The sequence below is a fragment of the Peromyscus maniculatus genome, chromosome 9 (assembly GCF_049852395.1).
Source record: "Peromyscus maniculatus bairdii isolate BWxNUB_F1_BW_parent chromosome 9, HU_Pman_BW_mat_3.1, whole genome shotgun sequence".
Taxonomy (NCBI): domain Eukaryota; kingdom Metazoa; phylum Chordata; class Mammalia; order Rodentia; family Cricetidae; genus Peromyscus; species Peromyscus maniculatus.
In genome coordinates, this window is record NC_134860.1 from 71,506,597 (window position 1) to 71,525,823 (window position 19,227).

General features: G+C 43.2%; 1 protein-coding gene and 1 pseudogene across 1 annotated transcript in view; one reads left to right on the plus strand and one right to left on the minus strand.

Moving 5' to 3' along the window:
- The first annotated feature begins 6,039 nt into the window (after positions 1-6,039).
- The window catches only part of Sucla2 (succinate-CoA ligase ADP-forming subunit beta), a 44,642-nt gene continuing 31,454 nt past the window's right edge, over positions 6,040-19,227 (plus strand). Inside the window, exons 1-2 of the mRNA XM_076545356.1 lie at positions 6,040-6,430; positions 18,414-18,594. Coding sequence (XP_076401471.1) covers positions 6,341-6,430; positions 18,414-18,594 — 271 coding nt within the window. The 5' untranslated portion in view covers positions 6,040-6,340. The remainder of the gene's footprint in view (positions 6,431-18,413; positions 18,595-19,227) is intronic.
- LOC121832096 (DNA-directed RNA polymerases I, II, and III subunit RPABC4 pseudogene) lies at positions 15,194-15,422 on the minus strand (annotated as a pseudogene).

Below are 19,227 nucleotides of genomic sequence, written 5' to 3' on the forward strand. Positions count from 1 at the left end.
GGTGGGGTTTCAAAACTGGGAGGTGAGCTCAGACTTTTTACCCCACAGTGGTCAGGCTCCAAGCAGTCAAGGTCTGATTGAAATAAAGTGTGGGAATTCTGGTTTTCTGGTTTTCATTTTTGGTCTTTTTGTTTCTATAGAACTTTCAGTTGCTTTTCTGGGGATGCTAGGTATGGTGATGCTTGCCTTTAATCCCAGAAGATGCAGGTGGATCTCTGTGAATAGAGGCCTACATAGTAAGTTCTAGGACCACCAGGACTACATAGAGAAAACCCATCTTAAAAAAAAAAAAAAAAAAAAAAAACTAGAGAGAGAGAGAGAGAGAGAGAGAGAGAGGGAAGAGGGGTTAAATAAAATGATGGAAGGGTTATGAATCTCAACTGTATTCCAATTATCGTCTTACCACCAGAGTTGGGAACAGCCAAATAGAACGTGAGATACTGGATGACTTAAATATTGTTTCTCAGCTTCCACTTTCCCTCTGTAAAATGCAGGGTTGGAGAACTACTAAGAAAATATATATAAGAATTGAACTACCTGTCCAGCAGCTATTATTTATGTTGGCCCTCGGGAAAAGTTTGGAGTGAGGAGGGTTGTTTCAGTTTTCTCCACAGCACTTTGTACTATTGGTCATTTTTTTTTTTTTTAATTTATCTGTTTATTTTACATCCTGGCTGCAGCCTCTCCCTAATCCTCCCCTTCCAATCCCTCCCTCCCATCCCCCACACCCCTCTCAACCCCCAGCACCTTCCTCTTCCAGGAAAGGGCAGGTCTCCCATGAGTAACAAAAGATGGCATATCAAGTTGCAGTAAGATTAAGCACCTCTCCATGTATTAAGGCTGGGCAAGGCAATCCAGTATGAAGAGTGGGGTCCCAAAAGCCTGTAAAAGAGTCTCTTAGTCCCAGCACTCAAGAGGCAGATATCAGCGGATCTTTGTGAGTTCCAGGACAGCCAGGGCTGTTATACAGAGAAATCCTGTATCAAAAAAACCGAAGGGGGTGAAAAAAGAATCAGAGATAGCCTGTTCCCACTGTTAGGAGTCCCACAAGAGGACCAAGCTACACAACTGTCACATACATGCAGAGTGCCTAAGCCTGTCCCAGGCAGGCTCCCTGGTTGTTGGTTCAGTCTCTGTGAGCCCCTATGAGCTCAGGTTAGTTGATTGTGTGTATGAGCCTTCCTGGGGTTGTCCTTGACACTTCTGGCTCCTACACCTCTTCCTCCTCCTCCTCCTCCTCCTCCTCCTCCTCCTCCTCCTCCTCCTCCTCCTCCCCCCTCCTCCTTCCTTGGATTCCTGAACCTGCCTGACATCTGGCTGTGGGTCTGCATCTGTCTCCATATACTGTTAGGGATTTTCAAGTCAGCAGTAAGACACAGTTGCGGGGTGGGGGGGTAGCTGTGGCCCTGGGCACCAGAAGATGAAGAGAACCACACTTAAATGATCCGGAAAATTAAAGTCTTCCCCCCTGAAGAATGTCTCTTCACCCCGTCACTCTTACCAGCCCAGTGAAGGAGGAAGCACAGAGGTCAAAGGTGAAACTCTGTTGCACTTGAGTGACATTTTTCATTTTCTTCTTTATGGCAAAGCCAACTCCGTTTCTCTTATGCTTCTCATTCTGCCGTCGTGTGCTGTGCACTCCAGTTTCTAAGACCCTTGAATAAATATAGGTTACATTTTTGCTGTGAAAAGAGTCTTTTGGGTAAAGCAACTTCAGCCTTAAAAAATAACTCGTATCTACTAGTTGTATCACTGATATCTACTAATTCATATTTATGGGTTTCGGTGTGGTATTTCCACACTACATCTGTTTACTGAGCAAATGTAACCTCCCTTTTTACTCTCTCTACCCAGTCCTTCCTAGCTTCTATTTTACCTTCAGGTCCTCTCTTAACTTGTGACAGGCCAAGACACTACAGAGGTTCCTCCATCCTGTGTTCTTGCTGAAGCCATTTTAGGTTTAACTGGAATTTGATCTACTTGGTGGACAATCCCAATGAAAATTACACAACTCTATCCTAGGAATCCAAGGTCAAGATGTCCCAGCTAATTTATCTTAATTTCTGTTAAACTGATTGCTTGCATAACCACCACCACCACCACCACCACCACCACCACCTCCCTACCCCTACCCACCCCCCAACCAGCTGTAAAGAGAGCTACTAGAATGCCGGTTTTGCCTTTAAAAACCCCTCCCCTGTGCATATGTATTGTACACGTATAATTACATTTGTGAATGAAGGAAACAGCAAGGTAGGCATAAATCATATATGAACAGAAATATGTAGATCATACACATAGAGTTAAACAGGCAGCCAAGGAAACAGCAGGAAAGTGTAAGTGAAGAAGTAAGTTCTAGGTTTAGCCACATGCCCTTAAATTGCCTTGGACTCACATGGTTAATTGTGCTCTGCTTTTCTTGTTTGTTTGGTTTTTTTTTCTTTTTTCTTTTGTTTTTTCGAGACAGGGTTTCTCTGTGTAGCTTTGCGCCTTTCCTGGAACTCACTTGGTAGCCCAGGCTGGCCTTGAACTCACAAAAATAGGGGTGCATGCCTTTAATCCCAGCACTCGGGAGGCAGAGGCAGGTGGATCTTTTTTTTTTAAACAGAGATTCTCTGTGTAACCCTGGCTGTTCTTGAACTTTGTATAACCCAGGCTGGCCAGCACTAGGGAGGCAGAGGCAGGCAGATTTCTGAGTTCAAGTCCAGCCTAGTCTGCAGAGTGAGTTTCAGGACAGCCAGGGCTGCACATAGAAACCCTGTCTCAAAAAAACCAAAGCAAACAAACACAACCCTGCAAACAGATGTTATCAACCTATAACCACTTGTTGCTGCCAACATCCATAGGGTATTTGTTTTAAGGTTGTTTTCAACTTTTTGGCTGCTTTCAGCAAATGAGAACCACAACACACACACACACACACACACACACACACACACACACACACACACACACACACACACACACACATACTGTTCTGGGTCAGGGCATGGAGGAGTACATAACTTAAGAGCAAAGCTAAGTATTTCACTTAGGTTGATTATGCTGGACATCCAAGACATAGTTAGGCTGGTACACTGTACTCCTAAAGATAGGTTAAACTCAAACAGGCTAAGCACACAGTAGGATTCAGCAGGTTGAATACATAGTCTTAAATGCTCTCAAGGAATAGTATTAACTCAGCTGTGGAGTCTGGAAAAAGTTCAGTCTCTTTGCTGGCAAGAGGGCTTTTCCAGAAAAAATGTTATCACCACATCCTGGAACTTCCTATGTGGCCAAAGATTACCTTTGGACTTCTGATCCTCCTGCCTCCAACACTTGAAATGCTGACTCTGCAGATATGTGCCACTGTGCCCTTTGGTGTGGTGCTGGAGATTGAAACCATGGCTTCCTGCATGCCAGTTAAGCTCTCTCTGTCAATTGAGCTACATTCCCAGTACTTCTTCCACACAAGTCAAACCTCAGTGATCCTGGGAAAAAGGGAGCAGACCCCAGTCATCTGGCTAGCAGGGGGTCTTACGGCCAGTGCATGCTTTTGTGATGGTTGGCTTTAATTATGAATCTGACACAATTTAGAATTACTTGAGAATCGAATCTCACTGAGGGATTGTCTAGATTAGGCTGGCCTGTGGGCGTGTCTACGAGGAATTCTTGATGTAGGTGGCTTCTGTTTCTTGGGTGAGGAATCCGGATTGTATGGGAGTAGAGAAAAACAGCCGAGCACTTGTGTGGGGGCAGTAACCCACGCACGGTTTTCTGCTCTTGACTGTGCAGGTAATGTGTCTAGTTGTTTCAGGTTCCTAGCATCTTGATCTCCCACAATGATGGACTGTAACCTGGAACTATGAGCCAAACAACCCTTTCCTGTCTTAAGTTGCATTTGTCAGAGTGTTTTATCACAGTGCCAGGAAGTGAAATTAAGATGATGTATGTCTCTGCCCCACCTAGAGACTCTAAAAAAAATGTCCTAATTTTCCTTGGGGTGGGCCCTGGGGTGCTTTTCTTGCTTTGCTTTTTCATTTCAAACATTTTAATTAGCATATGTTAGCATATATCAACTATACGTAATAATAGGTTTCATTATAACATTTCACACTTGTTTTTAATACATTTTACATTTTCATTTTATGTGTATGAGTGTTTTGCCTGCATGTATACCTGTGTACCACTTGCATGCCTGGCACCCTTGGAGGCCAGAAGAAGGCGTCAGATCCTCTGGAGTTACAGATGGTATGAGCTGCCATGTGTGTTCTGGGAATCACACACTAAGTGCTCATAATTGCTGAGCCATCTCTCTAGCCCCAATATAGAATGCATTTTGGTCACATTCAACTGTTTTCTTCTTCTGTTTCCCTCCCAATTCTGCAGATCCCCTTCCTCTTCCCAAATAATCTCACTTCACTTTCATGGTTTTTCTTCAATGACTGAATGGGTTTCAGTAGGCTTGCTCACAAGAGTATAGGCTACTTACTCCATTGAAGAAACTGGCTCTTCACCATCAACCATTAGCTGTCAATTAATCCTCAGGGAGGGGTGGGGCCTCCTGAGACTCTTATGCCTTCCATGGCAGGATGCTGATGGGTCCTATTTATATTGGGATATTTCTCCCACTTTTTTCTTTTCTTTTCTTTCTTTCTTTCTTTCTTTCTTTCTTTCTTTCTTTCTTTCTTTCTTTCTTTCTTTCTTTCTTTCTCTCTCTCTCTCTCTCTCTCTCTCTCTCTCTCTCTCTCTCTCCCTCCCTCCCTCCCTCCCTCCCTCCCTCCCTCCTTTCTCTCTCTCTCTCTCTCTCTCTCTCTCTCTCTTTTTTTCTTTTTCTTTTTTTTTTTTTTTCCGAGACAGGGTTTCTCTGTGTAGCTTTGCGTCTTTTCCTGGAACTCACTTGGAAGTCCAGGCTGGCCTCGAACTCACAGAGATCCACCTGCCTCTGCCTCCCGAGTGCTGGGATTAAAGATGTGCGCCACCACCGCCTGGCCCCTCTCTCTTTCTTTCTTAAAGACAGGGCCTCATTGAGTTTAGAGTAGTCTGGAAGTCTTTAACCTCCTGCCGCAGCTTCTGGTGTGCTGGGGTCACAGGCATACATCACCAGGCATGTGTAGGGTGGGTATATTTTTAAAAACTAGTATACAGCTAACAGGTTTCCTTACGACATTTTTGATATGTAGTTTTGGTTGATCCCCTCCTCTCCCTTACCTCCCTGCCCCTTCTCACCTGTGTCCTATTAGTTACCACACCCCCACCCCAAGCATATTATTCTCTCCTCTGTGGTTTCTTGGCCTTAGCCTTTACTCACACATAAATGCATATAAAAAAAATTTAAAGATAAGATCTTTAAATGAGAAAGAACAAGTAACATGTCTTTCTGGGTCCTGGATTATGTCGCTTAATATGTTATCTAATTCAAAAGTGATAATATTTTCTTTTAATTGTATGTGTATGTTGCTGTATGTATGTGCACGGGAGGATAGTATTTTCTTTTAATTGTATGTGTGTATGTTGCTGTATGTATGTGCACGGGAGGATAGTATTTTCTTTTAATTGTATGTGTGTATGTTGCTGTATGTATGTGCACGCGAGTACAGGCACCTAGGGAGGCCAGAAGAGGGTTTTTACCTGCAGGTCAGATCTTTGAGTTACAGACAGTTGTTAATTGCCAGATGGGTGCTAGAATTGCCAGATCCTTTGGGAGAGCAGTCAGTGCCCCTAACCACTGAGCCATCTTTCCAGCCCCCCCTAGAAGAGAGTTTTTAGATCCCATAGGTAGTGGTGTGCTTCCTGACATGGGTTCTGGGAATTGAGCTTAGGTCCTCTGAAACAGCTGTACCAGCTCTTAGCCACTAAGCCATCCCTCCAGCTCTCTTTCCAAGACATTTTGCTCATGTTCCCAGAGTGTAGTCAGCTTTAGTGAGTGACAAACTTTGGAGTATCAGGCGCGTGTCTACTTTATTTTCCTTAAGCTATTGTATCCTAAAGACTCAAAGCATACATTCACGATCACGAATTAACCCCGTTTTTTTTTTTTTTTTTTTTTTTTTTAAACAGGTGAGGCCACTAGGGCTCAGGGAAGATAAGTGGCGACGCTGCAGTTCTCTAGGAATCGTTCTGGTGGCCCTCTGGCCACAGGGCTAGCACACTTTGAGTCAGAGGTGGTGAAAGTTCTGGAGGGTCCAAGTTTTGGTCTCTGTTGGCCCCGGGCCAGGCCACTCCGGCAGCGACGGGGTTAACGGCGAGGCCCCGCCCCCGGGGGGGATGGTCCCAGGTTCGCTGACCCGGTGCGCGGCGGCGGAGGCAGTTGCGGTCTCTGCGCCTGCGCGGTGCCGCGGGGACCGGGTCGGACTCAGAAATGGCGGCGTCCATGTTCTACGGCCGGCAGTTGGCCGCGGCCGCCCTGAGGAGCCACCGGCAGCAGACGACGCTGCGGGCCGCCGCCCAGGTAAGTCCGCTCGGTCCCCTTCAGCCTCGGGCGGGGTGTCGGTGTGGGCGGGCGAGGCGCGCGGCGGGGTCGCGGCCCGGCTGCGGGGCTGCCCGCGGCGCCGGCAGGTTCCCCCGGGTGCGGTGCGGTGTCGGGGCTGGGCGGGGAGGCTGCGAGCCAGGAGTGCGAGCCGGCGCCCGGGCAGCTCCGCTCCGCTGCAGCCCGCGTCCCCAAAAGGCCCGGCCCGGCGCCTCGGCGGCCCGGCTGGCTTCGACTCCAGGAGCGTGGCAGGGCTCGTCGAGAGGAGCCCCGGGGTCGTCCTGGCCCCGGCCCGACGCTTCCGGGCCCCTTTTGGGGAAGAGGGGATGCCCTTCAAGTGTACTCTCGTGTCCCGGGAGCTGTCGATGCGGGCGAAGGACTTTGGAACACTAGCCGAGTCGGCCCACCTCCCCTCCCCAAGGAGTTGTGTTCTGATCAGTCAGTCCTGGCAGCGAGTGCTAGGGACGAGTTTTAAGTTTTCCAGCTGATTAGCCGGGAGAGTAAGTTAGGAATCTTTTAGAGGACTCTTATTTCTGGACAGACTCTGGTGTCGCACCGACTTCTTTTTTTGTTGCTTTGTTGCTCGATACTTAGAGTGTGACAGATGTTGACCTGAGGTCATTAGGCTTGTCAGCAGCACCGGGGGTGTCATTAAGACCGATTGTCATTGATGACGAGAGAGAGAAGTACTTTGGCCTGAGAGACAGACACAGCAGGCGAGGTGAAGGCTGCTGAGTTTGATTCCACAGCTGCCCCTTTCTGAAGCTGTGGGTGTGCTTGTGTGTGCTCTCCAACGCCAAGAACATCAAAGCGGGGTGCGGGGGATGCTGTTCATTTTGTTGGGGACCCGCCTATCGTGTAGGAAGCCCTGGGTTCCAGTCCCAGCATCTCTGTAACCCTGGCATTCTAGGTGGAGGCAAAGCGGACCAGACATTCAAGGTCATCATCTTCTTCGTAGAGAGTTCAAGGCCAGCGTAGGCTCCAGGAGACCCTGTCTCAAAACAACAACAAACCAATTAAACAAGCCCCGTAAAAATTGGCCCTTGATGTTAATGCCTTAAAACTTCCAGAGCAAGATATGTTTCTGAGATAGTCCCAGAGCTTTTGCTTATGGTCTGCAGTAACTCTTCAGGCACACTATAGTTGAAATAGATTTAGTCTCCCTCCCGCCCCACTACTTTAAATGATGATGCCTAGTTTTTAGAGAATAAGGATTTAGTGAACAGATATGTTTTCATTCTAATAGTTTTCGTCTGTTTGGAAATCCCATTAAAAACGCCGTCGCCTCTCCCTGTGGGATGTATAATATGTTGTCTTTGTTACAGCTCTTGCCTGTCACTTGAGCATCAAGAGTGTATGTTTGGAGTTTGCTAGTAGTCTTGACACCTTGCTTGTCCAAATGGACACATGTCTTAGGAGGAAACTTGTTCAAGGTCACACATTGTATTTAGCAATTAAGTTCTTTAAAAAAATTCGTGGGTTTGTTTTGGAGTTGGTCACCTTTTCTTTTTCCTTTTAGTTTTTTAGTTGATACATAATATTTTAATTCGTGTGTACTTAATGGTTAAATCAGGGTAGTTAGCATTTTGTTACCTCAGATATTTGTTGGTTTTTTGTGATAAGAGTATATATACATAGCCGTCTTTCCAGCTGCTTTAAAATAGAAATTTTATTATTATTACCCACAGCCTCTGCAGTAGAACAGCTAAACTCCCTCCTCCTGTCTAATTGTAACCTCTAATGCTGCCCAGTCTTTGGGATTATGCAGGGCTGGTATAGCTAACAGAATTTAAAACTAATGAAATTTGAAGTTACAGCAGCTAGCGCTGCAAAGAAGCAGTTTATCTAAATACTTCAGACATTAAAACTCTTTTAAAGAGCTGGGCATGGTGGCACATGCCTTTAATCCCAGTACTCTGGGAGGCAGAGGCAGGCGGATGTCTGAGGTCAAGGCCAGCTGGTCAATAGACAGCCAGGGAGGGCTACACAGGGAAACCCTGTCTCAAAAAAAAAAAATAAAATAAAAAAAAACCCAAACCAAACTCAGACTAATTAAAGTGTTCCAACAGTAGTACAGTGGAAACTTGTGATGCTTTCACCTAATTTTAATATTTTGCATCCCCGCCCCCAGGGTTTCTCTGTATAGTCCTGGCTTTGTACTTTGTAGATCTCCCAACTCACAGAGATCTGTTTGTCTCTGCCTCCTGAGTCCTGGAATTAAGGGTGTGGGATGCCGCTACCACTACTTGGCTTCATATGCTTTATCTTTAAAATATTATATGCATGTATTTAAGAGTCAGAGACCACCTAAGAAAAAACCCAGTACTGGACATGAGAAGCCCTCTTTTGAATTGTTGTCCAAGAAACTCCAAAATGTACAGCCTATTGCTGTTGCCCTTGGTTACCACTCCTACCCCCAGAGGTGGAAGGTAAATCTGTTCTTGAAGACACCATGTATTTCAGAAACAGGGCCCAGAGACCCTTGATCTGGAACTGATCCAATTGCCCCCTCCCTGAAGACTGGCTTTCATGAAAGGCACCATGAAATCTCCCCAAAGGAGGAAGGCAACCAACAGTCCTACCCAACAGTCCTCCGTGACTGTGATGCCAGTGAACCACATCAACAACCAGCGGTGGTACTCTAAGGCTGCGGTAGTGGCACACATGCCTTGATGGTGGTCAACAACTTTCTAATTAGGTTTAAGATCTGCTCAGTAAGAGAGATACCACTTTATACTGGAAAGCCTAGCTACTACTCAGTGCTGTTGAAGTCATGGTTATTGGATGAGAATCTACAGCCACTAATTTATTAAACCAGCATAATCCCTAACAACAGTCTATAAACATTTGTCCTTATACCCACAGATAAGTGTAGTCTTCATCCCCCATCAAGGAAAATTCTCTTTGCAACAAATAGAAACTCCCTACGGAAAACCACAATCAATTAAAATGCAGAGTTGCGTAGCCCAGTCCCAGTGGATACATCTGCAGAACATCTCATACCTAAGGCTCAGGGAACATTGAGGAAGAGGGGCCATAAAGATGGTAGGAGCCAGGGATCAGGGATCAGGGAGTCTGTTTTGAGATTGTGTCTCAGTAATATCAGAAGCTGTACCCAAAAGTCTCACTGACATGACTGCTCAAATGTGAGCTGAACAAGGAGGACACCAGTGGATGTGCCAAACTGGATGAAGAAAAGCCCACAAGGCCTCCACCCGACACCAAGAGTTACAGGCAACTGAGGAAAGCTGGAAATTGGAGAGGTGGCCTTCCCCAGGGAAGAGCACATCTATTAGTTACTCAGTGTTGAATGATCATCCTTGAAAACATACATACAGGTAGCATTGGAAGGACTGAACATATAGGAATATATATTTATATATATTTAGGAATATATATGTATATGTGAATACATATTTGCATATAATAACAACTAGTGAAAAAAGAGGCCATGAATTTGAAGAAGATTTGAGAGGGGTGTATGGGAGAGTTTGGAGGGAGGAAAGGCAAGGCAAGAGATAAATATTGTAATTAAATTATAATCTCAAAAATTATATATGTATATAAAATCACACCATTTCTTTTTGCTAAAACACCTGAGAGTAAGTTGCAGCTATCATGGCATTTCACCCCTGGATACTTACATATCATATAATTTTTTTTTTTTTTTTTGAGACAGGGTTTCTCTGTGTAGCTTTGGAGCCTTTCCTGGATCTCGCTCTGTAGACCAGGCTGGCCTCGAACTCACAGAGCTCCACCTGCCTCTACCTCTCGAGTGCTGGGATTAAAGGCATGCGCCACCACCACCTAGCTCATATAACACTTTTAATCCTAGTACTTGGGAGGCAGAGTCAGTTAGATCTCTGTGAGTTCAAGGCCAGCCTGGTCTACAGAGCAAGCCCAAGGACAGCCAAGGCTACACAGAGAAACCCTGTCTTGAAAAACAAAACAACCAAAACCAAACAAACAAAAAGAATAAAACATTTTGGAACCCTTAATAAGTGTAGTACCAGCTACCCGGGGACTGGGATGTCAGGATCACTTGATCCTAAAGTTCTAGACTGGCCTGGGCCACCTCAGAACAAACAAATAAACCAAACCAAGACAAAACACTCCCAATCCTCAAGGAATAGGACCTTCTCCCAAATAACCATAGTGCACTCATATATGTAGGAACTTCATTTAAAGTGAATAATATCTAATGTGTAGTACCTACAGTATCCTTTAGATTTTATGTTTTAGGAATTGGGATCCTTTTCTTTGGTATTTCTTTTTGATACATGTGGCTGAGGAGGTGCCATCTAGTAGTATATACTACTGATTGACTCTTTTAAAAATTATTTTGTTTTTAATTATGTATGTATATGACTGTGCATGGGTATGTGCACATGTGTGCTGGTGTCTGTAGAGTCTGGAATTGAGCACCTGATCCCCCAAAGCCAGAGTTACATGCAACTGTGAGCTGGGTCCTCTGTATGTGTGTTAGTATGTGCTACTAACTCTCTAGCCCCAGCATTAAAAGTTTTAGTATTAGTGCCACACTGTCTCCTGCAGAAACATAAAAAAAATGAGTGTGACAACCTTTACTAGGTTTATCTAGGTTCTTCTTCCACCTTTATTTTTGAGGTATAGTTTATGTGCAATAAAATCTATGGTTAGATTTAATGGCTAGGTTGATTTTTATGTTTGTGTACAACTTCTAAGTCGTCACTCAGGTAAGATGGGTGTCTGAGTTGTCAGCTCCCGAGAGCTTCTTGTGCTCTTCCTTTACCAGTTCTTCCTTGAAAAGTAACTACTGGTTCTGGCTTCTGCCACCACAGGCTAATTTTTGACCGGTTTGAGCTATGTAAAAAACACAGGGGCTGGCAGGATTGCTCAGTGTAAAGGTGCCATCATGCTTGAAGACCTGAGTTGGATCCCTGGGACTCACATGGTGGAAGGAGAGTACTGACTTGTGCAAGTAGTCCTTGGGCCTCATGTGTGCCATGACCCGTGGACTCACATACATAAATATAAAAATATAGTAAAAATAGGAAATATCTTGGAAGTTTTTATTCTTATCTTTGGTGTCTTTACTTCAGCATTACATTTGTGACTTTAATTTACTATGTGAACAGCAGGGGTTTTTTTTTTCCCCCTCTGAAGTATCCTACTATGTAACTATTTATAATTTATCCTGTTGATGAACAATTAGGCCGTTTACATTTCTGTCCTATGAGTAAGGCTGCTGTGAATGTTACTGTATATGTCTTTGGGTGGTATAAGACTCATAGCTGTTGGTGATATCTAGGAGCAGGTCAGGAGGTAGACGTCCAGAACAGTGGGAAGTTGCTGCATTTAATTTTGGAGTGACACGGAACTAAGGTATTCAGTTAGCCAAATGAAATGTTATCCAGGTTTAATTTTTGTTTGTTCTTGCTCTCGTTCATGTTCTTCTTGTTCCTCCTCCTCCTTTCTTAATGTTTCTTCGTCCTCTTCTCCGTGTGTGTGTGTGTGTGTGTGTGTGTGTGTGTGTGTGTGTGTGAGAGAACTCTGTGCACATGGAGTTCAGAGGACAACTTTGTGGAGTAATTTTTCTTCCACCTTTACTGGTTTTGGGGCTTGAATTCTGGTCACTAGGCTTGTATGGTAAAGCCACTTTGTCTACTGAACCATGTTGTGGACCTTAGCCAGGCTTTTAACTAGATGAGTTAGTGGTAACTTGCTATTATATGGGATTGGCTTGTTAGGTTAGACATTCTCAAACTAGGGTCCTTAAGAATCAACTAAGTGATTTATTACCAGTTCAGATTTCTTTGAGTCCAATTCGGAGATTCTGGTTTTATAGAGAATGGAGTCCAGGAATCTTCATGTTAAGAAAAGTTTTAATTTTGATGTAGTAGATCAAGAACTCATTTCAAGAAACGGACTTTATTGTAAGGCTCTTTAACTCGTATAGGACTGTACTTGATGAGAATTATGTTTTGGTGTGTTGGGTCTCATGTGGAAGTAATGGGAGTGTACAGCTTAAGAGTCCGATTGCAGCGCAGTCTTGGAAGAGTTTTGTGGCTAATTTGTTCTGTATATTGCCTTGGAGGGTTGAAAGGATTGAGGATTCTCAAAGGGAAGGCAGGTTTGTTTTTTTTTTTTTTTTTTTTTTAACATTTTATTAGGTTTAGCTTAGACTCCGACTTGAAGTATTGGGACTGATAGATGTTAGAGCTCTAACTGATGAGTGTGCTTTCTGAGTTGTGGCCTTGCTCCAGGAAGCTGAAAAGCTAGCTGCATATTTCTTTCTTGTTCAGCAGCAGAGATTAGAGATTTCTTTTTGACATTCTGTTTAATAAGAAAAAATTGTGTGTGTGTGTGTGTGTGTGTGTGTGTGTGTGTGTGTGAGAGAGAGAGAGAGAGAGAGAGAGAGAGAGAGAGAGAGGGGGGGGGGGGCCAGAGGACGACTTTCACTTTTTTTTAAAAAAAAATTCTTTTTTCTTTTATAATTTAATTTAATTTTACATATCAACCACGGATTCCTCTGTCCTCCCTCCTCCTGCCCCCCCACCTCACTCCCCACCCCCACCTGCCTGCCCTCCCCCCAGCCCACCCCCCATTCCCATCTCCTCCAGGGCAAGGACTCCCCTGGGGATTCAGCTCAGCCTGGTAGATTCAGTCCTTACCCTTCACTGTCACTGTTGTCCTACCTCTCCGAAAGAGACCTACTTCCTGTGTGTCTGTCTTTTTATAGAGTTTCTGTTCTGCCTTCTCATTGGTTGTAAACCCAACCACATGACGTCCTAGTCACTTCCTGTCTGTACAGACCTCCAGGTCTTCTATGGTTGGTATTGAGATTAAAGGTGTGTGTCTCCAATGCTGGCTGTATTCTTGAACACACAGAGATCTACCTAGCTCTGCCTACCAAGTGCTGGGATTAAAGGCGTGCACCACCACTGCCAAGCTTTTGCTATGGCTTGCTAATAGCTCTGACCCCCCCCAACTTTATTTATTAATATACAAATCACATTTTAGTACAAATAAAATATCACCATACTCCTCCCTTCACCCAGGCTGAGCAAAGTGTCCCTGCATAAGCCCCAGGTTCCAAACAGCCAGCTCATGCACTAAGGACAGGTTCCGGTCCCACTGCCTAGGGGCCTCCCAAACAGTTCAAGCTAATCAACTGTCTCACTTATGCAAGGGGCCTGATCCAGTTGGGGCTCCTCAGCTATTTGTTCATAGTACATGTGTTTCCACTAGTTTGGATATTTGTCCTTGTGCTTTTTCCAATCACAGTCTCAACAATTTTTGCTCATACAATCCCTCCTCTTTCTCGCGGATTGGACTCCTGGAGCTCCATCTGGGGCCTGGCCGTGGATCTCTGCACCTGTTTCCATCAGTCATTGGATGAGAGTTCTACAACGACAGTTAGGGTGTTTGGCCATCCGATCACCAGAGTAGGTCAGTTCAGGCTTTCTCTCTACCATTGCCAGTAATCTTTGTGGAGGTATCTTTGTGGGTTTCTGGGGACCTCCCTAGCACTTTGCTTCTTCCTATTACCATGGGGTCTTCATTTATCATGGTCTCTTTTTCCTTGTTCTCCCTCTCTGTTCTTGATCCAGTTGGGATCTCCCGCTCCCCTAAGCTCTCATTCCCTCTACCCTTGCCCTTCATTACCCCCCTCACGACCAGTTTGCTCATGTAGATCTCATCCATTTCTCTGTCGTTGGGCGATCCCTGTGTCTTTCTTAGGGTCCTCTTTACTAGGTAGCCTCCCTGGAGTTGTGAGTAGCAGTTTAGTCTGTAGTGGGTAGCCATTCTATCTTTGACCTGGAAGTTCCAACTCCCATTGAGGCTTTGGTAATGGTTATGCCTACAAGGCGGGGTGGAGAGAGGATGCTGATGACCTGAGATCTGGATGCGCGGGCCCTCTTGGTTCCTGGACCTAGGACGCTGAAGGTAGACCGAGCAGAGTTCTCCAGAGAACACTGCTGGACTGCACCTTTCCCAGACCCTGTTACCTATCCCTTCACTTGTAAGTTACCCCACAAAATAAACCTCCCTTCTAACTATGTGGAGTGGCCTTAATAATTCACCAATACTAGTCATCCTTTGTTTTACATCTAGTATCCACCTATGAGTGAGTACATACCATGTTTGTCTTTCTGAGTCTGGGTTACCTCACTCAGGATGATTATTTCTAGATCCATCCATTTGCCTGCAAACCTCATGATGTCATTGTTTTTCTCTGCTGAGTAGTACTCCATTGTGTAGATGTACCACATTTTATTTATCCATTCTTCAGTTGAAGGGCACCTAGGTTGTTTCCAGGTTCTGGCTATTACAAATAATGCTGCTATGAACATAGCTGAGCATGTGCCCTTGTGGTATGATTGAGCATTCCTTGGGAATATGCCCAAGAGTGGTATAGCTGGGTCTTGGGGGAGATTGATTCCTAATTTTCTAAGAAAGTGCCATATTGATTTCCAAACCTCTACTCTGCAAAACGGGAAAATCTAAAAGAAATGGATAATTTTCTGGATAGGTACCACATACCTAAGTTAAATCAAGACCAGATAAACTATCTATCTATCTATCTATCTATCTATCTATCTATCTATCTATCTATCTATCTATCTATCTATTTATTTTATTTATTTATACAAAGTATCAAAATACAATCACATTTCTAAAATGAAACCATAGGTTTACAGTTGTAGTCATAAATAAGCTAAGTCAAAATCCGTAAGAGAAACACCAGTGGGGCACATGTATGAATGAAAACACTCCTGAATTCCCACTTTTTATCGAGCATCAAAGACCACCAATCTTTTAGTCCTCTTCTTGTACATTATTCTGTATCCACATTCTCTGCATCTGATTGGATCCTTGGACTTTATTTCATTTTCGGTGTGACACTCTCCACAAATATATATCATTGGCTGCTGCTTTGGGGGCTGAATGTCTTTCTGAGTGTCCATTATTAGTGCCTCATCAGCTCAAAGAAGCTTTTCTGTGCACCAGATAAACTATTTAAATAGTCCAATAACCCCTAAGGAAATAGAATCAGTCATTAAAAGTCTCCCAACCAAAAAAAGCCCAGGACCAGATGGTTTCAGTGCAGAATTCTACCAGATCTTCCAAGAAGAGTTAATACCAATACTCTTTCAATTGTTCCACACAATAGAAATAGAAGGAACATTACCAAACACCTTCTATGAGGCTAAAAACAATTACCCTGATCCCTAAGCCAAACAAAGATGCAACAAAGAAAGAGAACTACAGACCGATCTCCCTCATGAACATTGATGCAAAAATACTCAATAAAATACTCGCAAACAGACTCCAAGAATACATCATAACAATGATCCACCATGATCAAGTAGGCTTCATCCCAGGGATGCAAGAGTGGTTCAACATACGGAAGTCTGTCAATGTAATACACCATATAAACAAACTCAAAGAAAAAAACCACATGATCATCTCACTAGATGCAGAAAAGGCACTTGACAAAATCCAACACCCCTTTATGATAAAGGTCTTGGAGCGATCAGGAATACAGGGAACATACCTAAACATAATAAAGGCTGTTTACAGCAAGCCAACAGCCAACATCAAATTAAATGGAGAGAAACTCAAAGCGATTCCACTAAAATCAAGAATAAGGCAAGGCTGAGGACACCCCAAAAATTCTACCAAGGAACTCATACAGCTTATAAACACCTTCAGCAACGTAGCAGGATACAAGATTAACTCAAAAAATCAGTAGCCCTCCTATATACAATTGACAAACAGGCTGAGAAGGAAATCAGAGATATATCACCCTTTACAATAGCCACAAATGATATAAAATACCTTGGGGTAACTCTAAGCAAGTGAAGGACTTTAAGTCCCTGAAAAAAGAAATTGAAGAAGATGTAAGAAAATGGAAAGATCTCCCATGCTCATGGATAGGCAGAATTAACATAGTAAAAATGTCAATCTTACCAAAAGCAATCTACAGATTCAATGCAATCCCCATCAAAATACCAACACAATTCTTCACAGACCTGGAAAGAATAATACTCAACTTCATATGGAAAAACAAAAGACCCAGGATAGCCAAAAGAATCCTGTACAATAAAACAACCTCAGGAAGCATCATGATCCTTGACCTCAAGCTCTACTATAGAGCTACAGTAATACAGTTTGGTACTGGCATAAAAACCAACATGTGGACCAATGGAATCGAATTGAAGACCCTGACATTAATCCGCACACCTATGAACATATAATTTTTGACAAAGAAGCCAAAACTGTACAATGGAAAAAAGAAAGTATCTTCAACAAATGGTGCTGGCATAACTGGATGTCAACATGTAGAATGCTGCAAATAGATCCATATCTGTCACTGTGCACAAAACTTAAGTCCAAGTGGATCAAAGACCTCAACATAAATCCAGTTACTCTAAACCTGATAGAAGAGAAAGTAGGAAGTAGTCTTAAATGCATTGGCACAGGAGATCACTTCCTAAATATAACACCAGTAACACAGACACTGAGAGAAACAATCAACGGGACCTTTTGAAACTGAGAAGCTTTTGTAGAGCAAAGGACATGGTCAACAAGACAAAGCGACAGCCTAGAGAATGGGAAAAGATCTTCACCAACCCCACATCTGACAGAGGGCTGATATCCAGAATATATAAAGAACTCAAGAAATTAGACATCAAAATGCCCAACAGTCCAATTAAGAAATGAGCTATAGAGCTAAACAGAGAATTCTCAACAGAGGAAGCTCAAATGGCTGAAAGACATTTAAGGAATTGCTCAATATCCTTAATTATCAGGGAAATGCAAATCAAAACAACTCTGAGATACCACCTTAAACCTGTCAGAATGGCTAAGATCAAAAACACTGAAGACAGCTTATGCTGGAAAGGATGTGGAGCAAGGGGAACTCTCCTCCACTGTTGGTGGGAATGCAAGCTTGTACAGACTTCCACTTTTGTAAGGGATTTGAGGATTAAACTTAGGTTCCCAGGCGTGCACTGCTAACACCTTATCCTTCCTTTTTGGTCATAATTCTGATTAAACTGAAAACAGGGATGTTTTAGTATCTCTCTGTATGACACTCTTTCTTATTCTTATTGCTTTCTGGCATGTTTGTTTACTACCTGTCCTTGTGCACAAATACACACTAGAATAAGCCTTTGAGGATAATTTCACTGTTCTAGTTCCTATGTGCTTTAAATGTTTAATAGAATGAATGAACATTCAACATGGATTGAAAAGGGAGCTGGGCAGTGGTGGGGCATGCCTTTAATCCCAGCCCTTGGGAGGCAGAGCCAGGCGGATCTCTGTGAGTTCAAGGCCAGCCTGGTCTACAAAGCGAATTCCAGGAAAGGCGCAAAGCTACACAGAGAAACCCTGTCTCGAAAAACAAAACAAAACAAAACAAAACAAAACAAAACAAAAAACAAAAAAACAAAAGAAAAAAAGAAAAAAGCGAAGGAGTTTGTAATTGCCATGTTCTCTTGGAAGAGGTATGGGTCCAAATCATTCAGCTATCATCACACATCTAATGCCAGGTGATATAGATCCCAGAGAAGGGTAGAGAAAACAATTGGGAATCAGTTTTAGTTTTGTAGAGAAGATGATTGGCCTTAGAACTTCTGACTTTATCATTCAGTTAGTCATTTCCTGTAGGCTAGTGGAGATATGGTAATGAAGCACAGATGTCAGATAAGGACTAGGGATGGATGATGAGGAAACAGTTAAAAAGTTACAAGGGCAACTAACATTTGATAATTAACTGGTAGTCCAGCTTTCAGTTTTATATTATAATTCAGATACTCTGTTGTGTTTGGATGATTTAATGTAGCAATTTTGTTGTGGTTAAGAAGAACCGAGCACTCTAACTAAATATGAGGGGTGGCTCATTTGCTCTTTCTTTCTTTCTTGTAAAACAACTGCTAAACCACTGTCATACTTAAATATGTCTCCATTTTTTTAGGTTCTGGGGAATTCTGGATTGTTTAACAAGCATGGACTCCAAATACAGCAGCAACAACAAAGGAATCTCTCACTGCATGAATACTTGAGTATGGACTTATTGCGGGAAGCTGGTGTCTCAGTTCCCAAAGGCTTCGTGGCAAAGTCATCCGATGAAGCTTATGCAATTGCCAAAAAATTAGGTACTTACAAACAAAAACAAAAACACCTTAGTCACCTTGACACAGAAACTTGGATAAGATGTAAGCTTTACTTGTGGTTTGATGACTTTTGACATTTATTTATTTCGAGAGGTAGGTTCTCATGTTGCCAAAGATGTCTTTGAACTCAGATTTTCCTGTCTTTACATACTCAAAATGCTGGGATTAGGTGTGTGCCACCACATTTGACTTGGCTTTTTTTTTTTTTTTTTTTTTTTTTTAGAAGGTAGGATTTTACAACTGTTGAAAATTTACAGTTATGAGATGATTTTGAGCTGTGGTGTTAGTGACTTAAGAACCACTTACATTGGCGCTAGAATGCAGAAATCCTTTTTTTTAACTAGAACAGACTTAAGGGGAAAGTGATTCTCTTTGTAGTTTGAAGGATGGTGGCTGTGAGGAGGGTTTTTGGTTTGTTTATTTTTTGGTTTTGTTTTAGAAAGATTCTGAAGGGGAATCTTAGCTGCTTATGTGTGTGGTTGTGGAGAAGGTGGCTTGCACTTCCTTGCTTCCAGTGTGGGAAACATGAATGAGAATGAAGAAGCTGAGCTCTAGACTAGGTTTCCTCCCAGTAAGCGGTGTCTTTTTTTTTTTAGATTTATTTATTTATTTTTT